The sequence below is a fragment of the Cetorhinus maximus genome, chromosome 10, assembly GCF_964194155.1.
Source record: "Cetorhinus maximus chromosome 10, sCetMax3.hap1.1, whole genome shotgun sequence".
NCBI lineage: Eukaryota > Metazoa > Chordata > Chondrichthyes > Lamniformes > Cetorhinidae > Cetorhinus > Cetorhinus maximus.
The window spans coordinates 3,560,915-3,584,314 of NC_135888.1; the positions used below are offsets into that span (position 1 = coordinate 3,560,915).

The following is a 23,400-nucleotide window of genomic DNA, read 5'->3' on the forward strand; positions in this document are numbered from 1 at the left end:
TTGCTGGACAAGTTGATGCCATCTTGAATGACAGGTAACAAACTTCTCCTAGTCATTAATGCCAATGCTGCCATCTTCAAGGAGAGCTTCAGAGTGTCATTGAAGTGTTTTCTTAGCCCTCCCCTAGAATGGTGGCCATTTGATTAAGTTGGGAAAACAGGACCTGGAGGTGGAGGCACTTTTTGGCCATCTGGACACAGTGTCCAGTCCATCATAGTAGATGTTTTCCCCGAATGCTTGTGGACCTGGCTTCAAGGACACTAGAATTTGTTGGAAGGCCCTTCCATTGAATCTGTAGGCTGCGGCACAGGCATTGCTAATGGAATTTCTCCAGCACTATTGTGTTGTTGATACACAGTCCTGGTCTCACTGCAGTACTGGGGTAGGGTGACGACAACTGCTCTGTACACCAGGGCTTTTGTTGACTTGCGGAGGTCTTTGTTGTCAAACACTTGCTGCTGTAGTTTGAAGAAGGCTGAGCTGACGGAGCTGATGAGGTGTTGGATCTCCTCGTCAATGGTGGCCTTTTGAGAGACGTGGTTGCCCAAGTATGGGAAGTGCTCAACATTTTCCAGCATTGCTCCTTCAACATACACAGGTATCCAATGACCTTCATGCATCTGTCACTTTTGTGCAGATTCTGGATTAAGCTCACATCTCTGTCGTCGCCAATTCTCCATGCCACAGGATTTGGTAAATGGACCCCGGTAGAAATCTGCGCCTGACTTTGTTTAATGTGGAGTCCCTGGGGCACCATCATTGTCTACACAATCTTGACAGGTTGGTGGTATGTTAAACCACAATGACTGGGATCACCTTGCCACTGCAACCTTCTTCTGGCTTTGCACCTGTTGGGATGCAGAGCCTTCCTTCTCTTGTTCCGCCTTTGAAGACTTTTTGCACTGCACTTTGTCTGGCACCTACCCCCAACCCTGCTGCCATAGATGGCTCCTCCAGGGGTAAAGAGCTCCCAACAAGGGATCGTCAGAGTGCACAGGCCTCTCCACCACAGAGGGATGCCTGCACATATGTGGCAAAAACGTGGATAGTATTTGGGAGCAGAAACCCCCTCTCACATTGTATTTCTATAATCAGGGTCATTGAAGCCGAATGCGAGGTTGACTCTTCTTCCCCACTGTTCACAACAAAGGTTGGGCTGACTCAGTGAAGACTAGTGACATAACATGGAATGTTTCTGGTCTTCAGGGCTTGGTCTCATACCTCGTTGTGGCATTACTGGGCAGTGGAAAAGAGAAATTACTAGTTTGTATCATTTGACCTTGCTAGAGGAAAAGAAATAACATTCCTGCTCTTTGCAGCAAAGATGAGAGAACACTGGCCAACTAATTTGACAGCCTGAAGGCAAACAGATTGGCCATTTTGGTTTACTGAGCTCAACACTGCCAGACAACCAGCTGAGCTCTTGGGACCTCATGAACAGGCCTGTGTCATCATTTCATCTCCAGAATTCCATATGTAGATGTAATATGAATATCCAACTTTCTGAATTCCAAATTAGCCACTGTCTCAATTACCTGCTAGAATTCTCAGCAAGGTCGTGACATTGCACAACCCAATAATGCTCTGGTTATTTACATTTCAACATCTTTTCTTGTTTTGTTTTTCCCATTTATATTGTATTTCTTCATTCTGTCCTTAGGGTACTGCAGTACCAAACACACAAACTACAATTTTGGGGGCTCTCGATTTATCTGCATTTTCCACTATTCTCCTATAGTAGCTTTTACCTTGGAAATAGTATGCATCATTTCAAAAATGTCAGTGAGCCATTTGCTCACCTTGCAAGCTTGATGCTGAAATAGGGCGCATCAAAGCCATCGTGCAGGATAATGGCTACCCTGATCACATCATTGCTCACTGTATATCACACAAACTCATTAATGGGCCTAAGGCTGCCACTTTTGGTCCTGAAAAGTGCCCAGTCTACCTCAGATTACCCTGGAGGGTAAGGTATCTCAAAAATTTGAGCAACAGGTGAAACTAGGTGTTGCTTTGCAGTAGCAACATAAGTGATATTCTCCACTAACAGGATTCTGCCCTCAACCAAAAAGACATTCTGCCTATCACACAAATGAGTAATGTGGTCTATGAATTTCAGTGCCAGTGTGATGCCAGGTTTGTAGGCTGTACATCCCAACAACTGGCAGATCATATCAAACAACATGTCCCTTTGGCTGTCGCAACATGCAAAGTATTGGCTGTACCCAACCAGCCCATTCTTGCAAAACTCAAAACATATCGCCAACATTAGATACAATTCACGAATGGACAACAACAATCCTGACTGTGCTAAAATGTACACTGACAACCAATTTAAGATTATCAGTAGGGCTTGCAGTGTGGTTCACTTATGCATATTAGAAGCTACATATATTCACGCACAGGGCCCTGTTCTTTGCAGGCAGAAGCAACATGCACACACATTTTGCTTTTTTTCAACTAAAAGAAGCTTGGGGGGGGCAGCCATTTCCTCATTTATTCCCCATGGCAATGCCATGACCAATCATAGCCCACCTGCCTGGTTTGAATTTAAACAAAAGCTTGGCGGTTAACTGCTCCCTGGTACATTCTCCATGGCAACGCCTCTATCAGAGTACACTTGCCAACCAATCAGCAATCTCTTCTCATGCAGTATAAATTGTTGTTCCTTTTACAATAGGTATTCTTGCAAATTCTGTCCTGATGAGTGCAAGACAAAAAGCTTCGACAGCGTGTCTTTTTTCTCAGCAATACTAGTAGTTATTTAGATTAATATTTCCCTTAAGTTTTATTAATGCTTTCTGACTTCACCATGCAATTGGATGATATAATAAAGTAATTTGAGCAGAAGATTAAATAGTGCTGACATGCAGCATCTGTTTACCTAACAATTGCCAAGCTAGCTGATGCATCTGTCAAAGTATCCTGATTCTCTCACTGCAATGATTTTGCTACACCGAGGACAATGGCAAGCACCTAAAATTTTAGCTATGCAGCAGAGTCCAAGGTCATTTGGCATCTTCCAGCAGCATGTTAACGCCAGTTTCATTAGAGCGCGTAATTTATGAACATCCACTTTGCAATTAATAATTCATATGCTGCAGACTCTTGAGACTTCATTTTGTGGTTTAAAGACCTTGGAAATAAATCAAGAATAGTACACTCTGCATATGGAATTGTATTACCCATGTAGTTACTATCAAACCACTAAATAGATTTTTGTTTTACTGAGCTGTTCTGATTGCATCCATTAGACTGCTTGCTAATTTTTCACATACAAGGTCAGAAGTGACAAAATCCAAGAACATACCATGATTCTCCACTTGCTATTCCAGCTTCCCTTTTCCGTCTTTCCCCGTTTGATGCTCCTTACGTTCTGCAGTCTCCTCTAGCCACTGGTTTTCTTTCTAGCAACAGAACTTCCTCATAAGCTCTTGCAATCCCTCGACAACTCAGATCTTAAAATAGCAAATGGTACAGCAAGACGTTCTTTTAAATGTACCTGGAGAAAAACACCAGCAGTCCAAAGTGAAATTCAGGCAGCAAAAAGCACTTGGTCAAGTATTGTTATTTTTGCAATATCTTTTAAATTACAAAAGAAAAATACAAATCTCAATTCTGAAATCAAAGCTTATGCGGAATTGAAACTATAAACTCAGTACACGAGGGGGTAACCATCTTCAAAAGTGGTCACACCATTAAGGTTGAACTGAGAACAGAGGCTCTGGGGAATATGGAACTAGCAGTTTGCAGCATATCTAATTGAATGCTTGGTTGCTCCATATTCCCAAGATTCCGGATGGGTTAAGCATGCCAAGGCATTTTCTTCCCATTTGACATAATCAGAAACCACAAATCTGTTGGTAAATGCATACACAATATTTAAAAGCCTGTATTTTTTCCAGGTTGCTGCAATGCATTTAATCAGTGCACAGAGATTAATTATCTCCCATCTAATTAAATTAATTTTTACACAAGTACACAATCTCTAACTCATGAACCTTTAAGAGTTCACGTGCTAAATCAGAACGTTAGGTTTGCAGTTTTTCAATTAACTGCAGTGAGTTAAAAATGCCATTTCTCAAACATCCAATAATGCAAAATCGTAACGATAGATCTTGTACGGGGTAGGCGGTGGCGTAGTGGTATTGCCACTGGACTAGTATTCCAAAGTCCCCAGGGCAATGCTCTGGGGATCCAGGTTCAAATCCAGGGTTGAATTTGAATCAATAAATACCTGGAATTAAAAGTCTGATGATGACCATGAAACCATTGCCGAATGTCATAAAAACCCATCTGGTTCACTAATGTCCTTTAGGGAAGGTAATCTGCCTGGCCTACATGTGACTCCAGGCCCACAGCAATGTGGTTGACTCTTAAAAATGCTCCATTAGGGATGGGTAATAAATGCTGGCCAGCGAGGCCCACATCCCGTGAACGAATAAAAATAAGTATAGTTAAAAACAGTCTGCCACTTGTAGAATTGGGATAAGAAGTTTTTTTTGTCTGTGGCGAACTATTAACTTTTTTTAAATTTCTGGAATCAGCGTATGAAGAGCCAAACTCATGGGCACACAAATTATTTCACACAAGGTGCAAATTCTTAAGGAATACACAATTGCCTTCCTCCAAATAAAAGAGGTAGCTATGGGTGTCCGCATGAGCCACAGTTATGCCTGTCTCTTTATGGGGTATGTGGAACATTCCTTGTTCCAGTCCTACTCAGGCCCCCCTCCCACAACTCTTTTTTCGGCACATCGATGACTGTTTCGGTGCCACTTCATGCTCTTGTCTGGACCTGGAAAAATAGATCAATTTTGCTTCCAATTTCCACCCCTTCATCACTTTCACATGGTCCATCACTGACACTTCCCTTCCCTTCCTTGACCTCTCTGTCTCAATTTCTGGTGATAGACTGTCCACCAATATTCATTACAAACTCATCGACACCCACAGCTGCCTCGATTACAGCTCCTCACACCCCGCTTCCTGTAAGGGCTCCATCCCATTTTTTCAGTTCTTTCGCCTCCGTTGCATCTGTTCCGATGATGCCACTTTCAAAAACAGCTCCTCTGACATGTCTTCCTTCTTCCTTAATCAAGGTTTTCCACCCATGGTGGTTGACAGGGCCCTCAACCATGTCCGACCCATCACCCGCGCCTCTGCCCTTACACCTTCCTCTCCCTCCCAGAACCATGATAGGGTCCCCTTTGTCCTCAGTTTTCACCCCACCAGCCTCCACATTCAAAGGATCATCCTCCGCCATTTCCACCAACTCCAGCATCTTGCCACCACCAAACACATCTTCCCTTCACCTCCACTATCGGCATTCCGTAGGGACCGTTCCCTCTGGGACACCCAGGTCCATTCTTCCATCACCCCAACACCCTCCCACGCAATCGCAGAAGGTGCAACACCTGCCCCTTTACTTCCCCCCTCCTCACCGTCCAAGGGCCCAAACACTCCTTTCAGGTGAAGCAGCACTTCAACTTGTACCTCCTTCAATTTGGTCTACTGCATTCGCTGCTCCCAATGCAGTCTCCTCTACATTGGAGAGACCAAACGCAGACTGGATCATCGCTTTGCAGAACACCTTTGGTCTGTCCGCAAGCATGATCCAGGCCTTCCTGTCGCTTCCCATTTCAACACACCATCCTGCTCTCATACCATATGTCCGTCCTTGGCCTGCTGCAATGTTCCAGTGAAGCCCAAGGTAAACTGGAGGAACAGCACCTCATCTTCTGATTAGGCACTTTACAGCCTTCCGGACTTAACAATGACTTCAACAACTTCAGACCATGAACTCTCGCCTCCATCCTCACCCCTTTTTTGATCCCCTTTTTTCAATATTCATTTTTATTTTATTTTTTTCACTTATTTTTATTATTTTTAAAATTTATTTCCATTTTTATTCATTGTTTTATCCCCACCTTTTAGCTTATTTTCAATCTTTTTCCCCCACCACCATCCCCTCCCCCCACCCCACCCCAAGTAGGGCCATCTGTCACGTGCTCATTCTGCTTTCTACTCTTAATGTCACCATTAGCACTTCCTTTAGCCAGTACCACCACCATCAACACCCCTTTGACCTTTTATTTATGACATATTTTGCAATCTCTCCTTTGCCTCCACCTATCGCTGGCCTTCTATCCAGCTTCACCTGTTCCACCCTCCTTGAACAGTATACATTTCACCACATCTGTCCTTCTCTTTAGCTCTGAAGAAGAGCCATACAGACTTGAAACGTTAACTCTGTCCTTCTCTCCACAGGTGCTGTCAGACCTGCTGAGTTTTTCCAGCATTTTTTGTTTTTGTTACGCAATAGGGAGTTTAATTTGCTAATTGCATAATTGGACTATAAGATTTCATAATCAATAGTAAAGATTGTATACCATTGTCAAGGATTGACTATACATTTAATACTCAAATGGGAAAAAGCCTTTTGTTTCAGTGTATCTTCGAAGGGTGTTAAATGATATATCTGCCATTAAACAGTTTTTCCGTTTTCTACCAGCAGAAAAACTCCAAAGCAAAATACTGCAGATACTAGAAATTTGAAATAAGCAGAAAATTTTGCAAATACTCAATGGCAGCATCTGTGGAGAGTTAACATTTCAGGTTAACATCCTTTTACCAGAAGGTCAATATAAAAGTTCTGTCTTTATAGTCAGCTCCAACCGCAGAGAGGTTAGGCCAATTTTGAAAGTGCAACACATTCAGCACAAAACGTGTCTGTTTTAAAGCTGATAGACAGAAAGTGAGTAATATCTTTATTATTTTGTATGAGACCAATGAAATGTATAATTCACTATTTTATAACTGTTTATTTATTTGGTTTATTTAAATAAACCATTGTGATCTGACAGAATGTATATTGAGTGCAGAATATATGTAGAATTCTAATTTTTTGAAAAGATGAGAATCACACAATGGCATGTTTCACATTCATGTAGCTAGAATACAGGTCAGTGGTCAGTGATGCCAAACCCCAAAAAAATCTTGTACAAAAACCCAGAAAAGCAATAGTGAGACTGAAATCCAGACTATTAGAGAGCACTTAAAATTAGATTCAAAGAAAGAACTCAGATCCGAGTATAACATCAATAACACCTTGTTACTTGTAGATCCAGTTTTTCCAGTAACGTTTTAATGGATATATTTACTTCAATCAGCACTTGTGAATGAGTTAGTTGCTCTCATGGCTGGTTTGTTCCTGTATCAAAGGTGCAGCTGGGAAGCAGCAGTGTTCACTGCACAGGAGAAACAGTTGGAAAATGAAAAATTGTTCATAGGTTCCCCCCAGTAGGGAAAAATAGTGGAAATCTTCAAAATTTCAACATGATACTGTTCACATATAACACTGCAAATAGTTGGCAAGCAGAATACTGCAGATTCTGGAAATCTGAAATAAAAGCAGAAAAATACTAAGCAGGCCAGGAGCATCTGTGGAGAGAGAAAAGGCGGTAACATTTCAGGCCTATGACTTTTCATCAGAGCTGGGAAAAGTTATTAGGTTTTGAGCAAGGGGTGGGTAGGACAAGGACTAAAGGGAGGTCTGTGATAGGGTGAAAGGAGAGATTGAATGATGGAACAGTTAGTCTTCCAGGGCCAAAGAGAATGGTGATGGGGCAAGAAAAGAAACAAAGAACAAATGATATGCCGAGAGCGAGTGCTGCTGCTGACCGAAAGCAAAAATAAGAAAAACTGAAACAAGCAAAGAAAAAGAACCAAAATGGGTCAGAGATTCTGGTCTGAAATTGTTGAACTCAATGTTGACTCCAGAAGGCTATGAAGTACCCAGTTGAATGATGAGGTGCTGTTCCTCAAGCTTACAATGAGCTTCACTAAAACAGTGCAGTAGGTTGAGGACAGAGATGTCAGCATAGGCACAAGCTGCAGAATTAAAATGACAGGCCACCAGAAGCTCGGGGTCATGGTTGTGGACTGAATGAAGGTGTTCTGCAAAGTGGTTACCCAATCTGACTTGGTCTGCCTAATGTAGAGAAGACCACATTGTGACGCAGTACACAACTTGCTGCTTCACCTGAAAGGAATGTTTGGGGGACCTTGGATGATGAGGAGGAGGTAAAAGGGCAGAAGTTACACCTCCTGCATTTGTATGGAAAGGTGCCACGGGAAGGAGACGGGGTGTTGGGGGTGTCTTGAGGAATGGGCCAGGGTATCACAAAGGGAACAGTCACTACGAAATGCTGAAAGACGGGAGGGGAGGGTAGGGGAGGGATGGTGGCATCATGATTGAGAAGGCGGAAATGGCAAGGCTAGCATTAATTGCCCATTCCTAGTTGCCCTCGAGAAAGTTGTGGAGAAATGCCTTTTTGAACTGCTGCAGTCCATGTGGTGTAGGCTCACCCACAGTGCCGTTAGGGAGGGAGTTCCACGATTTTGATTCAGCGACTATAGGAATGTCAATATAGTTCCAAATCAGGATGGCATGTGGCTTGAAGGGAATCTTGCAGGTGGTGGTGTTCCCATGCACTTGCTGCCTTGCCCTTCCAGGTGGCAGAGGTTGCAGGTTTAGAAGGTGCAGTTGAAGGAGTCTTAGCAAGTTGCTGCAGTGCATCTTGTAGACAATGGGGGGGAAGCAGTGAATTTTTTAAGGAGTAATGAGATCGGGAGCCAAGTGGCACTGGCAGAAATCAAACTGGGCATCGGTGAGTAGATGATGCTGATAGCACCGACAACAACAACCTTCCATCACATTGCTGATGACTGAGAGTACACTAATCAGACGGTAATTGATGAAATTAGATTTGTCCTGCTTTATGTGAACAGAACCTGCCCGGACAATTTTCCACATTGTTGGCTAGATGCCAATGTTGTAGCTGCACTGAAATAGCTTGGCTCGGGGTGAGGCTAGTTCTGGAGCACAAGTCATCAGTACTACAGGTGGGGTTTTGCGGGCGAAAAGAGGACCCAGAGGAAGTCAGCAGCTCCTAGGAGAGCGAGTAAAAATAGGACCCGAAGGCAATCAGCAGCACCTAGTAGAGGGTGAAAAGAAGATCTGGAAGCAGTCAGCAGGACATAGATGAGCTATCCAATCCACTCCATGTTGTTTCCAGAGCGGAGTGGCCACATTTTGAGAGAAATCAAAGGGTGACATGACAAGGCAACAATTAAGTGATTGGTTGGTGAATATTTTGCTCGATTACCATCAAACCTCATGTAATTTTTTAGTAATTGTAAGGTTTAATTAGTTGTAGCAAGGTTCACCAGTAGTAGTAGTAAAGGTTATTGGGAGCAGCGGTGTTAATTAATTATAAATAATAAAACAAATGAATTGACAGCACAAATAAGAGATAAATATGTATGATCTGACAGCCATTACGGAGACAAGGCTGCAGGATGACAAAAGCTGGGACCTGAATATTCAAGGGTACATGACATTTAGGAAGCAAGAAAAGGTGCAGGGGTAGCCTGGACGATGAGTTCATTGAGTGCTTTCAGGACAGTTTCTTAGAGTAGCATATACTAGCACCATCCACATGGCAGCCAATACTATATCTGGTAATGTGCAATGAGACAGGATTAAATAATGACCTCATAGTGAAGGTGCCCCTCAGTAGCAATGATTATAATATAATTAAATTTCACATTCAATTTGAGGAAGAGAGGAGTGGATCTGCAACTAGTTTGACTTAAATAAGGGCAATTTGTGAGGGCATGCCGCCAGAGCTGGCTAAAGTGAACTGGGAAATTAGGTGAAGGTATAGGTCAGTAAGGATGCAATGGCAGACATTTAAGGAGCTATATCAAAATACTCATAGACACATTCAGTGTGAGAGAGACTCTACGGCAAGGACGCACTATCTGTGGCTAACTAAGGAAGTTAAAGATAGTATCAAATTGAACGAGAAAACACATAATTCCACAAAGATGAGTGTCAGGTCAGAATATTGGACAGAATAAAAAGGATAGCAAAGAATGACTAAAAGATTAATAAGGAGGGAGAAATTAAGAGAAAGTTAGCTAGAAATATAAAAACAGATAGTAAGAGTTTCTACGGGTATTTAAAAAGGAAAAGAGTAAGTAAAATGAGCCTTGCTCCTCTAGTTAGAGAGAGAGAGAGAGAGAGAGAGAGAGAGAGTGTGGAATTACTAATGGAAAATAAGGAAACGGCAGATGAATTGAACAAATATTTTGCGACTGTCTTCATTGTAGAAATAATTGTGAATCAGGAGGTGGAAGGGAGGAACTTAAAACAATTACAATCAACATGGGAAGGGTATCAAGAAAATTATTAGGACGAAGAGCTGATAAGTCTCCAGGTCCTGATGGACTTTATCCTAGAGTCTTAAAAGAAGTGGCTGCTGAGATGGAAGATGCTTTAGTTTTAATTTTCCAAAATTCCCTAGATTCTGTAACAGTCCCATCAGATTGGAAAATAGTGAATGTGACTCCTCTATTCAAGAAAAGAGGAGACAGAAAGCAAGAAACTACAGGCCAGTTAGCTTAATAACTATCATAGCAAAATTGCTAGAATCTACTATTGAGGAGGTTTGGGGGGTGGTAGGGAACATTTAGAAAATCTCAATGCAGCCAGGCAGAGTCAACATGGTGAGAGAAATGGATATTTTTATATTTTGGGGAATATTATGTTATTCTGTGAAAAGGCTGTGTGTGTGTTTGTGTGTATGATTTAATTAAGCTGAGCAGAGATTAATAGAAGACAGGTTTTCGGGGGGGTTGAAAAAATGAAGAGGATAGAGGTGTTAGGTTTGAGGTACAAGTAAACAGGTTGGATGTAACATTTGCATTTCTAGATAAGTTGAGAGCTTGTTTGAATGTCAAAGGGGAGTCAGACACATCAAGAGACATGTTTGTATCTTGCAGGAGTTCCATAGTAAATAGAAGGGGGGATATTATATTTTATTGACTCAAAAGCAAAGACAAGATGATAACATGAAAGATCTTATACTTAGAAGGATTTGAGTTTCAAAGAGGTGCGAAAACAATGGAACCTGAGGCGAAAGGGAAAAAAAGTATTTCAGAGTTACTATGGAGAGCTTAGAGGGCTGTAGCTGTTTGAACTGTTGGTCTGTTGAGCTGGAGGTGTAAGATGTAGCAGCTGGAGCTATAGCAGGACCTATGGTGGAGAGAGGATGCAGCTTGAAACAATCATTCAGTCAAGCCAGAAAAGTCTTGGGCTGCAACAAGCAGTTTTAATCTGAAGTTTGCCTTGGGTAATATTATTGGATTTATTATAGTTAAACATCTATAAGGGAGTGTCGCCTGGAAGGTGTTTACTTGTGGATCTGACCAAGTATGGAGACTTTATGGGGGAATGTTTTGTAAGAATAAGTTTAACTGTGCATCTGTAATCTTGTGTGCTTAAGATTTATTTTATTCTTGTTAATAAAACTTTTACTTTTAATTTTTAAAATCCCAAAAGTGTTACTAGACTTCTTACTACTGAGATCAGTACGTCCCCTTCTCGTTTTCAGAATACAAAAAAAATGGTATGGCCTGTCAGCCAAGCTTCCCTTTGGGATTTGGATAGCACAGCAAACAACATCAGCTGTGGCCAGAACAATAGTCTTGTGAAAGGGAAATAATATGACTAATTTATCAGTTATTTTAAGGAGTAACAAGCAGCGTGGATAAAGGGGAACCTGTGGATGTGCTGTAGTTAGACTTCCAGAAGGCATTTGTTAAGGGGTCACATCAAAGGTCACCACACAAAATAAGAGCTCATGGTGTAAGGGGTAGCATATTAGCATAGATAGAGAATTGGTTAGCTGACAGGAGACAGGGAGTAGGCATAAATGGGTCATTTTTGGGTTGGCAAGGTGTGACGAATAGAGTGCCACAGGGATCAGTCCTAGGGCCTCAAATATTTACATTTTATATCAATGACTTGAATGAAAGGAGAGAATGTATGGTTGCTAAATTTGCTGATGACACAAAGATAGGTAGGAAATAAGCTGCGAAAAGGACATAACCTATGTCTCTTTGCAGACTCTAAGTGAGTGGGCAAAAATTTGGCACATGGAATGCAATGTGGGAAAATGTGAACATGTTCATTTTGGCAGGACGTATGGAAAAGCTGCATATATTTAAATGGAGAGAGATTGCTGAACTCTACGGCACAGAGGGATCTGGGTGTTCTGATACACAAATCACAAAAAGTTAGTATGTAGGTACAGCAAGTAATTTAGAATGCAAATGGAATGTTGTTGTTTATTGTAAGGGGGATGGAATATAAAAGTACAGGTGTTTTATGACAGTTGTACAGGGCATTGGTAAGACCACATCTGGAGTACCATGTACTGTTTTGGTCTCCTTATTTAAGAAAGGATATAAATGCATTAGAAGCAGTTCAGAGAAGGTTCACTCTGGGGTGGCGGGGTTATCTTATGAGGAAAGGTTGGACAGGCTAGGCCTGTATCCACTGGAGTTCAGAAGATCGAGAGGTGATCTTACTGAAACATATAAGATCCTGAGGGTACTTGAGAGGGTGGATGCTGAAAGGATGTTTTTCCTTGTGGTAGAGTAGAACTGTGGGATATCGTTTAAAAATAAGGGGTCTCCCATTTAAGACAGAGATGTGGACAAATTTTTTCTCTGAGGCTCATGAGTCTTTGGAACTCTCTTCCCCGGAGAGCGGTGGTGACAGGGTCATTGAATATTTTTAAGGCTGAGTTAGGTAGATGGATTTTTGATTAACAAGGGAGTCAAAGGTTATCGGAGTGGAATATGGAGTTGAGCCACAATCACATCAGCCATGATCTTATTGAATGGCAGAACAGTCTTGAGGGGCTGAATGGTCTACTCCTGCTCCTAATTCACAAGTTTATATGAATTGGCCGAAGACTGTCATCTATCGTTTTAGGGTCCTCAGGAGGTGCCGAGATGGATCATCCACTCGGCATTTCTGGCTGAAGATGGTTGCAACATTTTCTTTTGCACTAATGTGCTGTGCTCCACCAGAACGGAGGATGGGGATGTCTGCCTCCTTCTTTGGTTCATTGTTTAATTGTTCACCACCATTCATACTCAGGTGTGGCAGGACTATAGAGCTTTCATCTGATCTGTTAGTTGTGGAATTGCTTAAATCTGTTTACAGCATGTTGCTGCTGCTGATTAGCATGCACACAGCTCTGTATTGTCGTTTCACCAGGTTGGCGCCTAATTTTTAGGTTTATCTGGTACTGCTCCTATATTCCTCACTGAATCAGGGTTGGTCCCTTGGCTTGATGTTAATGGTAGAGCGATGGATATGTTGGACCATGACGGTTACAAATTGTGGTCGAATACAATTCCACTGATGATGATGGCCCACAGCCCCTCAGGGATGCCCAGTTTTGAGCTGCTAGATCTATTCTGAGTTTATCCCATTTAGCATTGTGGTAGTGCCACACAATATGATGGGTGGAGTGGGGTGTGGGCGGTGGTGGGATCTTCAGCGTGAAGACAGGACTTTGTTCCCAGAAGGACTGTGCAGTGGTCAAGCCTACCAATACTGTAATGGATAGATGCACCTGCAACAAGTAGATTGGTGAGGATAATGTCAAGTAGGTTTCTCCTCTTGTTAGTTCTCTCACCACCTAGCATAGTCCCAGTTTGGCGGAAATGTCCTTCAGGACTCGGTCAGCTTATTTCAGTAGTAATGCTGCCAAGCTACTCATGGTGATGGACAGAGTCCTTGATACTCACAGTGTTTCTTCCAGGTGACATTCAATATGAAGGTGTACTCATTCATCAGCTGAGACGGTGACAAGCGATAATTAATAAGAGATTTCCTTGCCTACATTTGTCCTGATGACATAAGACTTCATGAGGTCCAGAGTCAATGTTGAGGACTCCTTGGCCCACTCCCTACCGACTGCATATCATTGCGCTGCCATCTCTGGTGGGTCTGTCCTGACAGTGGGACCGGACTTACCAGGGATGATGACAGAGGAGGGGACATTGACCATAAGGTATGATTTGGTGAATATGACTACATCCGGTTGTTGCTCAATTAGTCTGTAGGACAGCTCTCCCAATTTTGGCACAAGTTCCCAGATGTTAATGACATCTGTTGGTGCCAAGATTTATTTTGTGTTAACTTGAGCAGGTCAGTCTAGTTATCTTGTATATTGACAGCAAATTTAAATTGGCCCGGTAAAGAAACAGGTAGTTCTCCCCTGTGTCCTAGCCAATATTTATCCTTCGATCAACATCACTGAAACAGATTGTTGGGCAATATTTAGCTTTCAATCAACATCACTAAAATAGATTATCTGGCCATTATCACACTGCTGTTTGTGGGACCTCTGGGCAAATTGATGACTTCTTCCCTTCATCATAACAGTAACTACACTTCGCAGTTACTTCATCAGATGTAAAGTGCTTTGCAATGTCCCAAGGTCATGAAACGAGCAATATAAATGCAAGCATTTTTTCTTTTAATTACGTTGTTAAAAATAAGCAGGGGATAAATAGCATAGTGGTAATGCTACTGGACTAATGATTCAGAGGCTTGGAATAATGCTCCAGGGATGAGAGTTCAAATCCCACCACAGCAGTTAGGGGGATTTGAATTCAATTAACAAATCTGGAATGAAAGGCCAGATATCAGTAATGGTGTTCACAAATGATGTATGTCTAGATCAAATTTAATCTTGTATTTATGGCCCCTAGTTCTTGGCTCTTCAGCCACAGCTGCTTCTTTCTACCCTGTGTAACATATCTGCCCCTCAACCTGGGTTGATCTGTTGATCATGATCAAGAATGAACATCAAGCTGCCTGTCAAGTAAAAAGGACAGCTGATCATTTATGATGAATGTGCCAGCATAATTAGAAATACTTATTCACCACAGGTGAATGCTACCACAGACTGGCTGGGCCAAACGGCATGTTTCCGTGTTGTAGGAGTTAAAAAACAGTTATTAGGTAATGTTAGGTATAATATTAGGTATAAAATCTTAGTGGGGCCTTAGTTAAAAAATACTGCGTGCAATATTGGGTATCACATTACAGGAAGGACTTTGAACTTCTAGAGGAAGTGTGATGAGATTCATGAGGATGCTGATTGTCAAGTACAGAGACAGATTCGAAAATGATGTCTTTCTTCCAACAGAACCACCCAGGTTGCGGGGTGATATGTTACACAGGGTAGAAAGAAACAGCTGTGGTTGAAGAGTCAAGAACTAGGGGCCATAAATACAAGATTAAATGTACGAGGTATAGCGCCAAGAGGAGGAGAGATTTCTTCACAGAACTGTATGGCTTTGGAATTCACTTGAGAATTTGTGATGAATGTTAACATGGTTTCTGCATCAAAGATTAGATTGAGTGGATGGATGAAGCACAAGAGGCTGAAGGAATATGGGAATTGAATGTGCCAACATAATTAGAAATACTTATTCATCACAGGTGAATGCTACCACAGACTGGCTGGGCCAAACGGCATGTTTCCGTGTTGTAGCTTTTATGTATTTCTATTAAGGTTGTCAATTAAACGTAGTTAACTTCTGCAAACAACATGCTCATTTTTTTAAAGATTCATTTTTTTAAAGCTTGTTAATCATGGAAATGGGAGACAGTACCTAGGTAGGAACGTGTTAATTACAATCAATCATCATCTTGACAGCCATTTGCCTACCACCTGGGCTAATCACACGCTGATTTGCCTGCAGCTTTCAGTACATCTCAATTCTTCACTGTAGGATCTGCATGCATAGAAGTGTATGCAGCCATTGCGCACTTGTGAACGTGTGCCACTGTTAGGTATCAATTAAATATGTTACCAAAACAAAGATTACCCGAGATTAAAATTTTTAGTTGAGAGATTAATTACTGGACAGCCCTCATTTCTGTGTCTTTCTGAACTATAGAGTTGGATTCACTGTGTGTGTGTAGAGAGAGACAGAGAGAGAGAGACACAGAGAGAGAGAGATGATCATTAGGTTACCTTTAACTGGAATACAACGTCCTGTGCAATATACTCTGATACTAAGGACTCATTGTGGGACAGACTAGATGAAACATTTCCACATAACTGCATGATTTAGTGCATTAATAATTATTTAATTTGTACCTGAACTGCACCGACTCAAAATAATTGACTTATCTGCGTAAGTGATTTTTTTTTCAATCAACTCATACTGAAGAAATTTACCTGACTGCAACGAGTCACAAATGCTGCTCAACTACATGGAATGTTAAACATTTCGTTTTAAAAAAATCATTAATTTAAATATTTAAATTGCTTAAAATTTAACAACCACTATTTATCATGGTCTCTAGCACAAATAAACAAAGTATGAAAATAAGGTTATTGTCTTTTCCATCTAATTTTCTCCCCTTGTCCCTTTTTTCCTGAAGGCAGTAACATATAAGGCAGTTCTATATGCAGGTCTCTAGTATCTCACCCAGGTTACCATTCACAAGTGGATGACATAGGACATTTGACCAATTTTAGCTCATCTTTCTAGAAAGGCACTGAGGTATCAAATGGTTTGTTCAATGTTTCAAGTGTTCCTTTTCTACCATTCCAATGACAAGTCCTTTCTGTGCGTTGATTGCTGTTGGTGTAAAGAACTTCCGGAGATGTGCACTAAATTTTCCTTTAACTAGTTCCATTCTCAATGCTTAGGAAGCAACTTTCCGAATCTATCTTTCCCCATACCCTTCACAAACACAAAAAAATCCTCTTGCGCTGTGCTGCACTGCACTCTGAGATTCAGGAAGCCACCCACTCGCTAACTGTTAAGTGGCTGTGCCCGATCCTGCATGCACAGAAATCCTTCTCACTGACACCCAGAGACAGGTCCGATATTTTTCCCCAAATGGGTTCGGCGACCTGGTTGGTTCGCCTTTCAGTGCTCTGATTGGCCATTCCATCAGCACGCTCCAATTGGCCAATCAGGGATTTCAGGGTGTGAAGGCAGTGGACAGAGTTCCTGTTTGGTTTGGAACGATTCGCCTTTTGCCAAACTATGAAAGTTGTTCTCCATGTTTGACCTGGGGCGGGGGGGGATCAGCTCTGAAAAGAAAATCACTTTACCGGTGACCGTGAATGCGAAACATTTGTGAAATAGTCAGGGGTTGCGGAGCTGGGAGTTGCTGGGACACTTTATGCGCGACCCGGGGTGTGTGTCATTTATACGAGGTCACGGGGTAATTTGTGCAAGGTCACCGGGGGCTGGGAAGGAATCAGCCTCTTGAGTGCTGACAGAATATTGACAGCGGTATCCGCAAACCGCAAGCTGCACCTGAAGAGATTGTCGGATGGTAAGGTACCAGTCAGCGCTGAGGAAGGTGGCAGACAAAACAAAAACAGAATTACCTGGAAAAACTCAGCAGGTCAAGTTCAGCTCCAAGTCCTAGCAACGTTCAGTCAAACCTCTCATTGAAACATTGCCTGCTTTCCTGGGTGCAAACAAGATCTCCCACACTTGAGAGTTATGTTCAGTCGTTTAAAATTCAGCTTCTGGCTACAAATGTCTGCTGTTGGAACCCATCATGCAAATTAAACTAAATGAGGCTTTTAGATGGAAACCGGTCTTACCATTGTTCAGTCAAGTTAGAGCGGGATAGAAGATTCTAGGATCGTGTGACAAACGAAGCCTCGGTTCAGTTTTCTTTTAAGGACATAAGGCAGAAATATCATTGAAACAAAATTCTGTGCTTCGTAACTGCTGTTTTCAATTTTTGGAGGTCTTAATAGGGTTGCCAACTGTGGCTGGGCATATTCTGGTGAAGATCATATGATCTTCTACCTACAACTGTCCCTCCCCTAGACTTCTGCCATTTATCATGGAACCTTGCCTTCCCAAGGCCTTTTCAATATGTCCAGGTTTTTGATTTTTGAAAATCTGGTCATCCTAGCAAGGCAGAGTTTGCTTTACACTGCTTGGTTCCTGCCTCGATGGAACTATTTGCTTAAAAAAGAATTGGGCCTGGATGAGCACATTTAGAGGTAAATCTCCCCCAAAAAGTAGAAGTTTAAATGTTTATAGAGGTTAATAGGGGACTCACCTGTGTTCATATATTGGGGGCAGGCTGATACCAGGTGGTTGGATCTGATAGACCTGAAATTTTGATGAAAGATTAATAGCTTGAAACACAAACTCTTTCTCTCTCTTCACAAATGCTGCCTGACCTGAATATTTCAAGCATTTTCTGTTTTTATTTCAGATTTTCAGTATCCAAAGTATTTTGATTTTGAATTGGTTGGATCTTGAGGTGCATGATATGTAGTGTGTGTTTCTGGAAATAAAAGCTTTCAAATGTATAAAGACTAGGCTCCAGTTATATTACTCATGGCCTGCTTATGTCAATTCGAACAAAGGATGCAACAGATCTAACGCAAGAGTTTTAAATCTGGAACTAAGTTCAAAATGAAAGGTTGGAAGCAGTCAGACCATAAGACAAGGTTGATTTCTTTTTAATCAGGACTTAATTCAGATAAAGCTGCTTTGTTCATAGTGTGAACGCAATTGTTCACTAAACAGGTGTTGGTGCCTAAATTTTTGAAATTGTGTGTTTAACTTTTTATTGACATTCAATGAAATTATTTTGATGTTATTTGACACCACAAATGTCTGAGGCATTGATATTTTACGACAACTGATTCACTGTACTCTTTTAAAGGGAATTAAGATTACAGGCCAACACTATCTTTTAAAAAAAAATTAGCAGCACTAGCATAGAATCGAGCATTGACTCTTAACACAACAAACTCCACAGACATTTGAAGATGCATCTCAAGACTGCATTCGCTTCGCTCAGTAAAGAGAGAAAACTTGTCTAATTTATTTAAAGCAGCTGTTCCATTTGTTACAGACAGGAGGGGGATTAATTTAAACAGCTCTGATTTCTCCTCTCACTATCTGTCCATAAACAGAAAGGTGTTTTTGATTTCTGATTTCCCCCTTTATAAGTGATGGCGTGTTTTCTCCAATCCTTCAGTTTGGAGTGATCCAATCCTCTCGTAACACGACAGCAAACTAACAAATAAGGTAAAATAAGAGTGTTGGTTTATTTTTACTCACACAATGCGGGAAGGGGTTTCACAACGTCCGGCCCTGTTTGCACTCATGCAATAAAAAGAGGGATAAGGGAAAGAAAGTGGTACAAGGTAGGACCACGATAAAAATTAGAGTTATGGTTTCACATGAGTCCAGAATCAATGTCCAAGGAAGGTTCTTTTAGGTGGCTTTGTCTGGCAGAATTCTTGGTCTTGGTCCTAGGAGCTCAGCTGCAGGTTGAGTTCGCTAAAATGTAACAAAGTATTCTTGTATCCTGGGTATTAGTTCACTCTGTAGGCAAAATACAGGGTACTTTCTGGAAATCAGACTTGGAGAGAGACGGAGGTCAAAGGCAGGCGGCTAGCCTGGAGTTTGGTTCTCTTTGGAGGTTAAACCGCAACCGAAGATGAAATTCAAAAGCTGTATAATTAAAGGAATTCAAACAGCTCAAGTCTGGGTCCTGTGACAGGGTGGTTTCAGGTCGAGCTATTCAGCTAACAAAGCCCCTCATTACAACCCATTGTGTTTTGAGCTGACTGAAGAACTATTAGTACAATGTTGGAGATGACAAGTCCCAAACAGCTCTGCCTTTGTCCAGAGCTGGCTGGTGCAGACGTATTGTCTAAGAATCCTGTGTGTTGACTTGGTTAGAATGTTTCTACAATGCAAGTCACATTCCAGGAGGATGATGAGGTAGCCTTTGTCGACTGGAACAGCTGAGAATCTTCCAGAACTATGAGCATGTGGTCAGCTGTGGCCATTTTCTCAGTATAGCAATTGGTCCATTTTTTAAAAAGTAGAAAGTTTATAAAGTAGCCTGAATGATTGATATATATACACACACGCTTCCTGTCTTTGGATCATGACACATTCCAAGGAACAAAATGTCGGTTGATTAAATTATTTTTATTTGCAGTCAAACAGTTTAGAAGGACAGATTAACCTTTGTAGTTCCCTTTTGCAAGAAAAGCTATGCATTTACATCACAGAATTAGTAAAGCGCAGAGGGAGGCCATTCGGCCCATTGTATCATGATATCCAACATTAAGTTTGCGTATCACGGTTTGAGATTCTGTGGCTATGTTCCCACATGAATAGGATACAGACAAGCTGTCCTAATGTGTTGGACAGGAGCTTGTCCAAAAGGGAGCAGTTTCCTCACTCACCGTTTGAAAACAAGTCAAGGAACATTTAAGTCATTTGCAAAGCCAACATTTATTATCTATCCCTAGTTGTCCTTAAGGTGATGGCAAACTGATTTTTTGAAATGCTGCTGTCTGTGTGGTGAAGGTACTCCCAGAGTGTCATTAGGTAGAGGTTCCAGTGATGATGATGGAATGGGAGTGATGTATTTCCAAGTGAAGATGGTGGGTGACTGGAGAGAAAATTGGGGATGATGGTGTTCTCAGGAACATACTATCCTTGCCCTTCCAGGTGTAGAGGTTGTGAATCTGGTGATACTTTGACTAAGCAACTTTGGAATTCCAAGGGTAAATCTATTACCCAGCCTCAAAAGTGCAACTTAAGATGAGCTGACAGATTCTGGGACTGATCCCAAGGTCAATACTCAAAATCAGAGAAATCTTAGGAATTTGGTATCAGTACCATCCACCTCTGCCAATCTCTCAGTTTAAGAGCACAGAGCAGAGTCTTTTGTCTAGCAAACTAATTCATTAAGCTTTTCTATATGCACGATAAGGGGCACTGCTTTTCCTAACCTCCATGAAGTGGTTGGGTCAAGTCGCTAACTCAGTAAAATACATTCTCCAAACCCAAAGGATTTGTTGTATAGCACGAGGCTTGTAATCACTGGTAAAATCCCAGAGAAACCATTTTGCCATGAGTGCCAATGCATGCAAAAATAATGGGCTGACGAGTGATAAGTAACATTCGCATCCCTCAAATGTCAGGCAGTAACCATCTTCAACAAGAATGAATGAATTAAAAAAAAAACTCAGGCTAATTTTTGTACACATCCACTGTCCTTGTGAATTAGAAGCATAATTCTCTTAATGGGCATCTTAACGCATTGCACCATGATGCAACAGCTCATAAGTGTTCCAAGGTCTTCCATATTTGAAAGACCCTTGTTAATGGGATGTAGGCATTGCTGGCTAGGCCAGCATTTATTACCCATCCCTAATTGTCCTCGAGAAGGTGGTGTTGAGCTTGGAGGGGAGCTTCCAGGGGGCAGTGTTCCCATGCGTCTGCTGCCCTTGACCTAGCAGGTAATAGAGGTCATGAGTTTGAAAAGTACTGTCAAAGGAGTCATGGCGAGTTCCTACAGTGCATCTTGGGAATAGTACACACTGCTGCCACTGTGCATCGGCGGTGGAGGGAATGAATATTGAAGGTGGTGAATGGGGTGCCAATCGGGTGGGCTGCTTTTTCCTGGATGGTGTCCACCTTTGTTGCTGGAACTGCATTCGTTCTGGCGAGTGGAAAATATTCCATCATATTCCTGACTTGTGCCTTGTAGATAGTCGACAGGCTTTGGGGAGTCAGGAGGTGAGTTACTCACTGCAGAATTCCCAGCCTCTGACCAGCTCTTGTAGCCACAGTATTTATATGGCTGGTCCAGTTCCGTTTCTAGTCAATGGTAACCCCCTCAGGATTTTGCTAGTGGGGGATTCAGTGATGATAATGCCATTGAATGTCATGGGGAGATGGTTAGATTCTCTCTTGTTGGAGATGTTCATTGACTGGCACTTATGTGGCACAAATGTCACTTGCCACTTGTTAGCCCAAGCCTGAATGTTGACCAGGTCTTGATGCAAATGGACACGACTGCTTCAGTACCTGAGTCATCGCAAATGGTGAACATAGTGCAATCATCAATGAACACCCCCACTTTTGACCTTATGATGGAGGAAAAGTCATTGATGAAGCAGCTGAAGATGGTTGTGCCTAGGACACTTCCCTGAGGAACTCCTGCAGTGATGTCCTGGGACTGAGATGACCAACTTCCAACAGCCACAGCCATCTTCCTTTGTGCTAGGTATGATTCCAACTGGGGGCAAGTTTCCCCCCGGTTCCTATTGACTCCAGTTTTGCCAGGGCTCCTTGATGCCACACATAATCAAATGCTACCTTGATGTCAAAGGCAGTCACTCTCACCTCAACTCTGGAATTCAGCTCTTTTGTCCATGTTTGAGCCAAGGCTGAAATGAGGTCAGAAGCTGAGTGGCCCTGGTGGAATCCAAATTGAGCAGCAGTGAGCAGGGTACTGATGTGTAAGAACTGCTTGGTAGCACTATTGATCATCAATTTGTTGATGATCGAGAGTAGGCTGATGGGGCAGCAATTGGCCAGATTGAATTTCTCCTGCTTTGTGTGCACAGGACATACGTGGGCAATTTTCCACAGCCTCATAGCCTTTGCAGTAGCCAGTGCCGCCAGCCATTTTTTGATATCACTTGGAGTGAATCAAATTGGCTGAAAACTGACATCTGTGACGCTGGAGGCCTCAGGAGGAGGCAGAGATGGATCATATTCCTGGCACTTCTGGCTGAAGATGGTTGCAAATGCTTCAGCCTCGTCTTTTGCACTGATGTGCTGGGCTCTCCCATCATTGAGAATGGGGATATTTGTGGAGTCTCGTCCTCCTGTTAGTTGTTCAACTGTCCACCACCATTCCGACTGATATGACAGGACTGCGGAGCTTAGATCTGATCTGTTCGTTGTGGGATCGCTTAGCTCTAATTACAGCATGCTACTCCGTTGTTTGACGTGCAACCAGTCCTTTGTTGTAGCTTCACCAGGTTGTCACCTCATTTTTAGGTATGCCTAGTGCTTTTCCTGGTATGCCCTCCTACACTCTTTATTGAACCAGGGTTGATGATCCCCCCCCTCCCCCGCTTGATGGTGCTGGTAGAGTGGGGGATAGGCCAAACCATAGATAGGTTATAGATTGTGGTCGAATACAATTCTCCTACTGATGATTGCCCCACAGCACCTAATGGATCCCTAGTTTTGAGCTGCTAAATCTGTTTAGCACAGTGGTAGTACCACACAACACGTTGGAGGGTATCCTCAACTTGAAGCTGGGACTTTGTCTCCACAAGGACTGTGCGGTGGTCACTCCTACCAATACAGTCATGGACTGATGCGTCTGCAACAGGTAGGTTGGTGAGGACAAGGTCAAGTAGATTTTTCCATCTTGTTGGTTCCCTCACCACCTGCTGCAGTGTGCAGCTATGTTCTTTAGGACTCGGCCAGCTTGGTCAGTAGTGGTGCTACGGAGCCATGCTTCGTTACTGACATTAAAGTTTCCCACCCAGAGTACAACCCTAGCCACCCTCAGTGCTTCGTCCAATTGGTGTTTAACATGGAGGTGTTCTGACACAATAGCTGAGGGTAGCAATTGTGTGTGTGGGGAGTGCGCGGTAGGAGGTAATCTGTAATCTATAGGAGGTTTCCTTG

At 42.3% G+C, this 23,400-nt stretch overlaps 1 protein-coding gene across 6 annotated transcripts in view; it reads right to left on the reverse strand.

Annotated features, from left to right (window-relative positions):
• The window catches only part of strbp (spermatid perinuclear RNA binding protein), a 182,512-nt gene that overhangs the window by 89,735 nt on the left and 69,377 nt on the right, over window positions 1-23,400 (reverse strand). For all 6 annotated transcript variants that reach the window (XM_078549843.1, XM_078549839.1, XM_078549844.1 and 3 more), the window contains one exon: window positions 3,311-3,502. In XM_078549843.1, coding sequence (XP_078405969.1) covers window positions 3,311-3,313 — 3 coding nt within the window. In that variant the 5' untranslated portion in view covers window positions 3,314-3,502. The remainder of the gene's footprint in view (window positions 1-3,310; window positions 3,503-23,400) is intronic.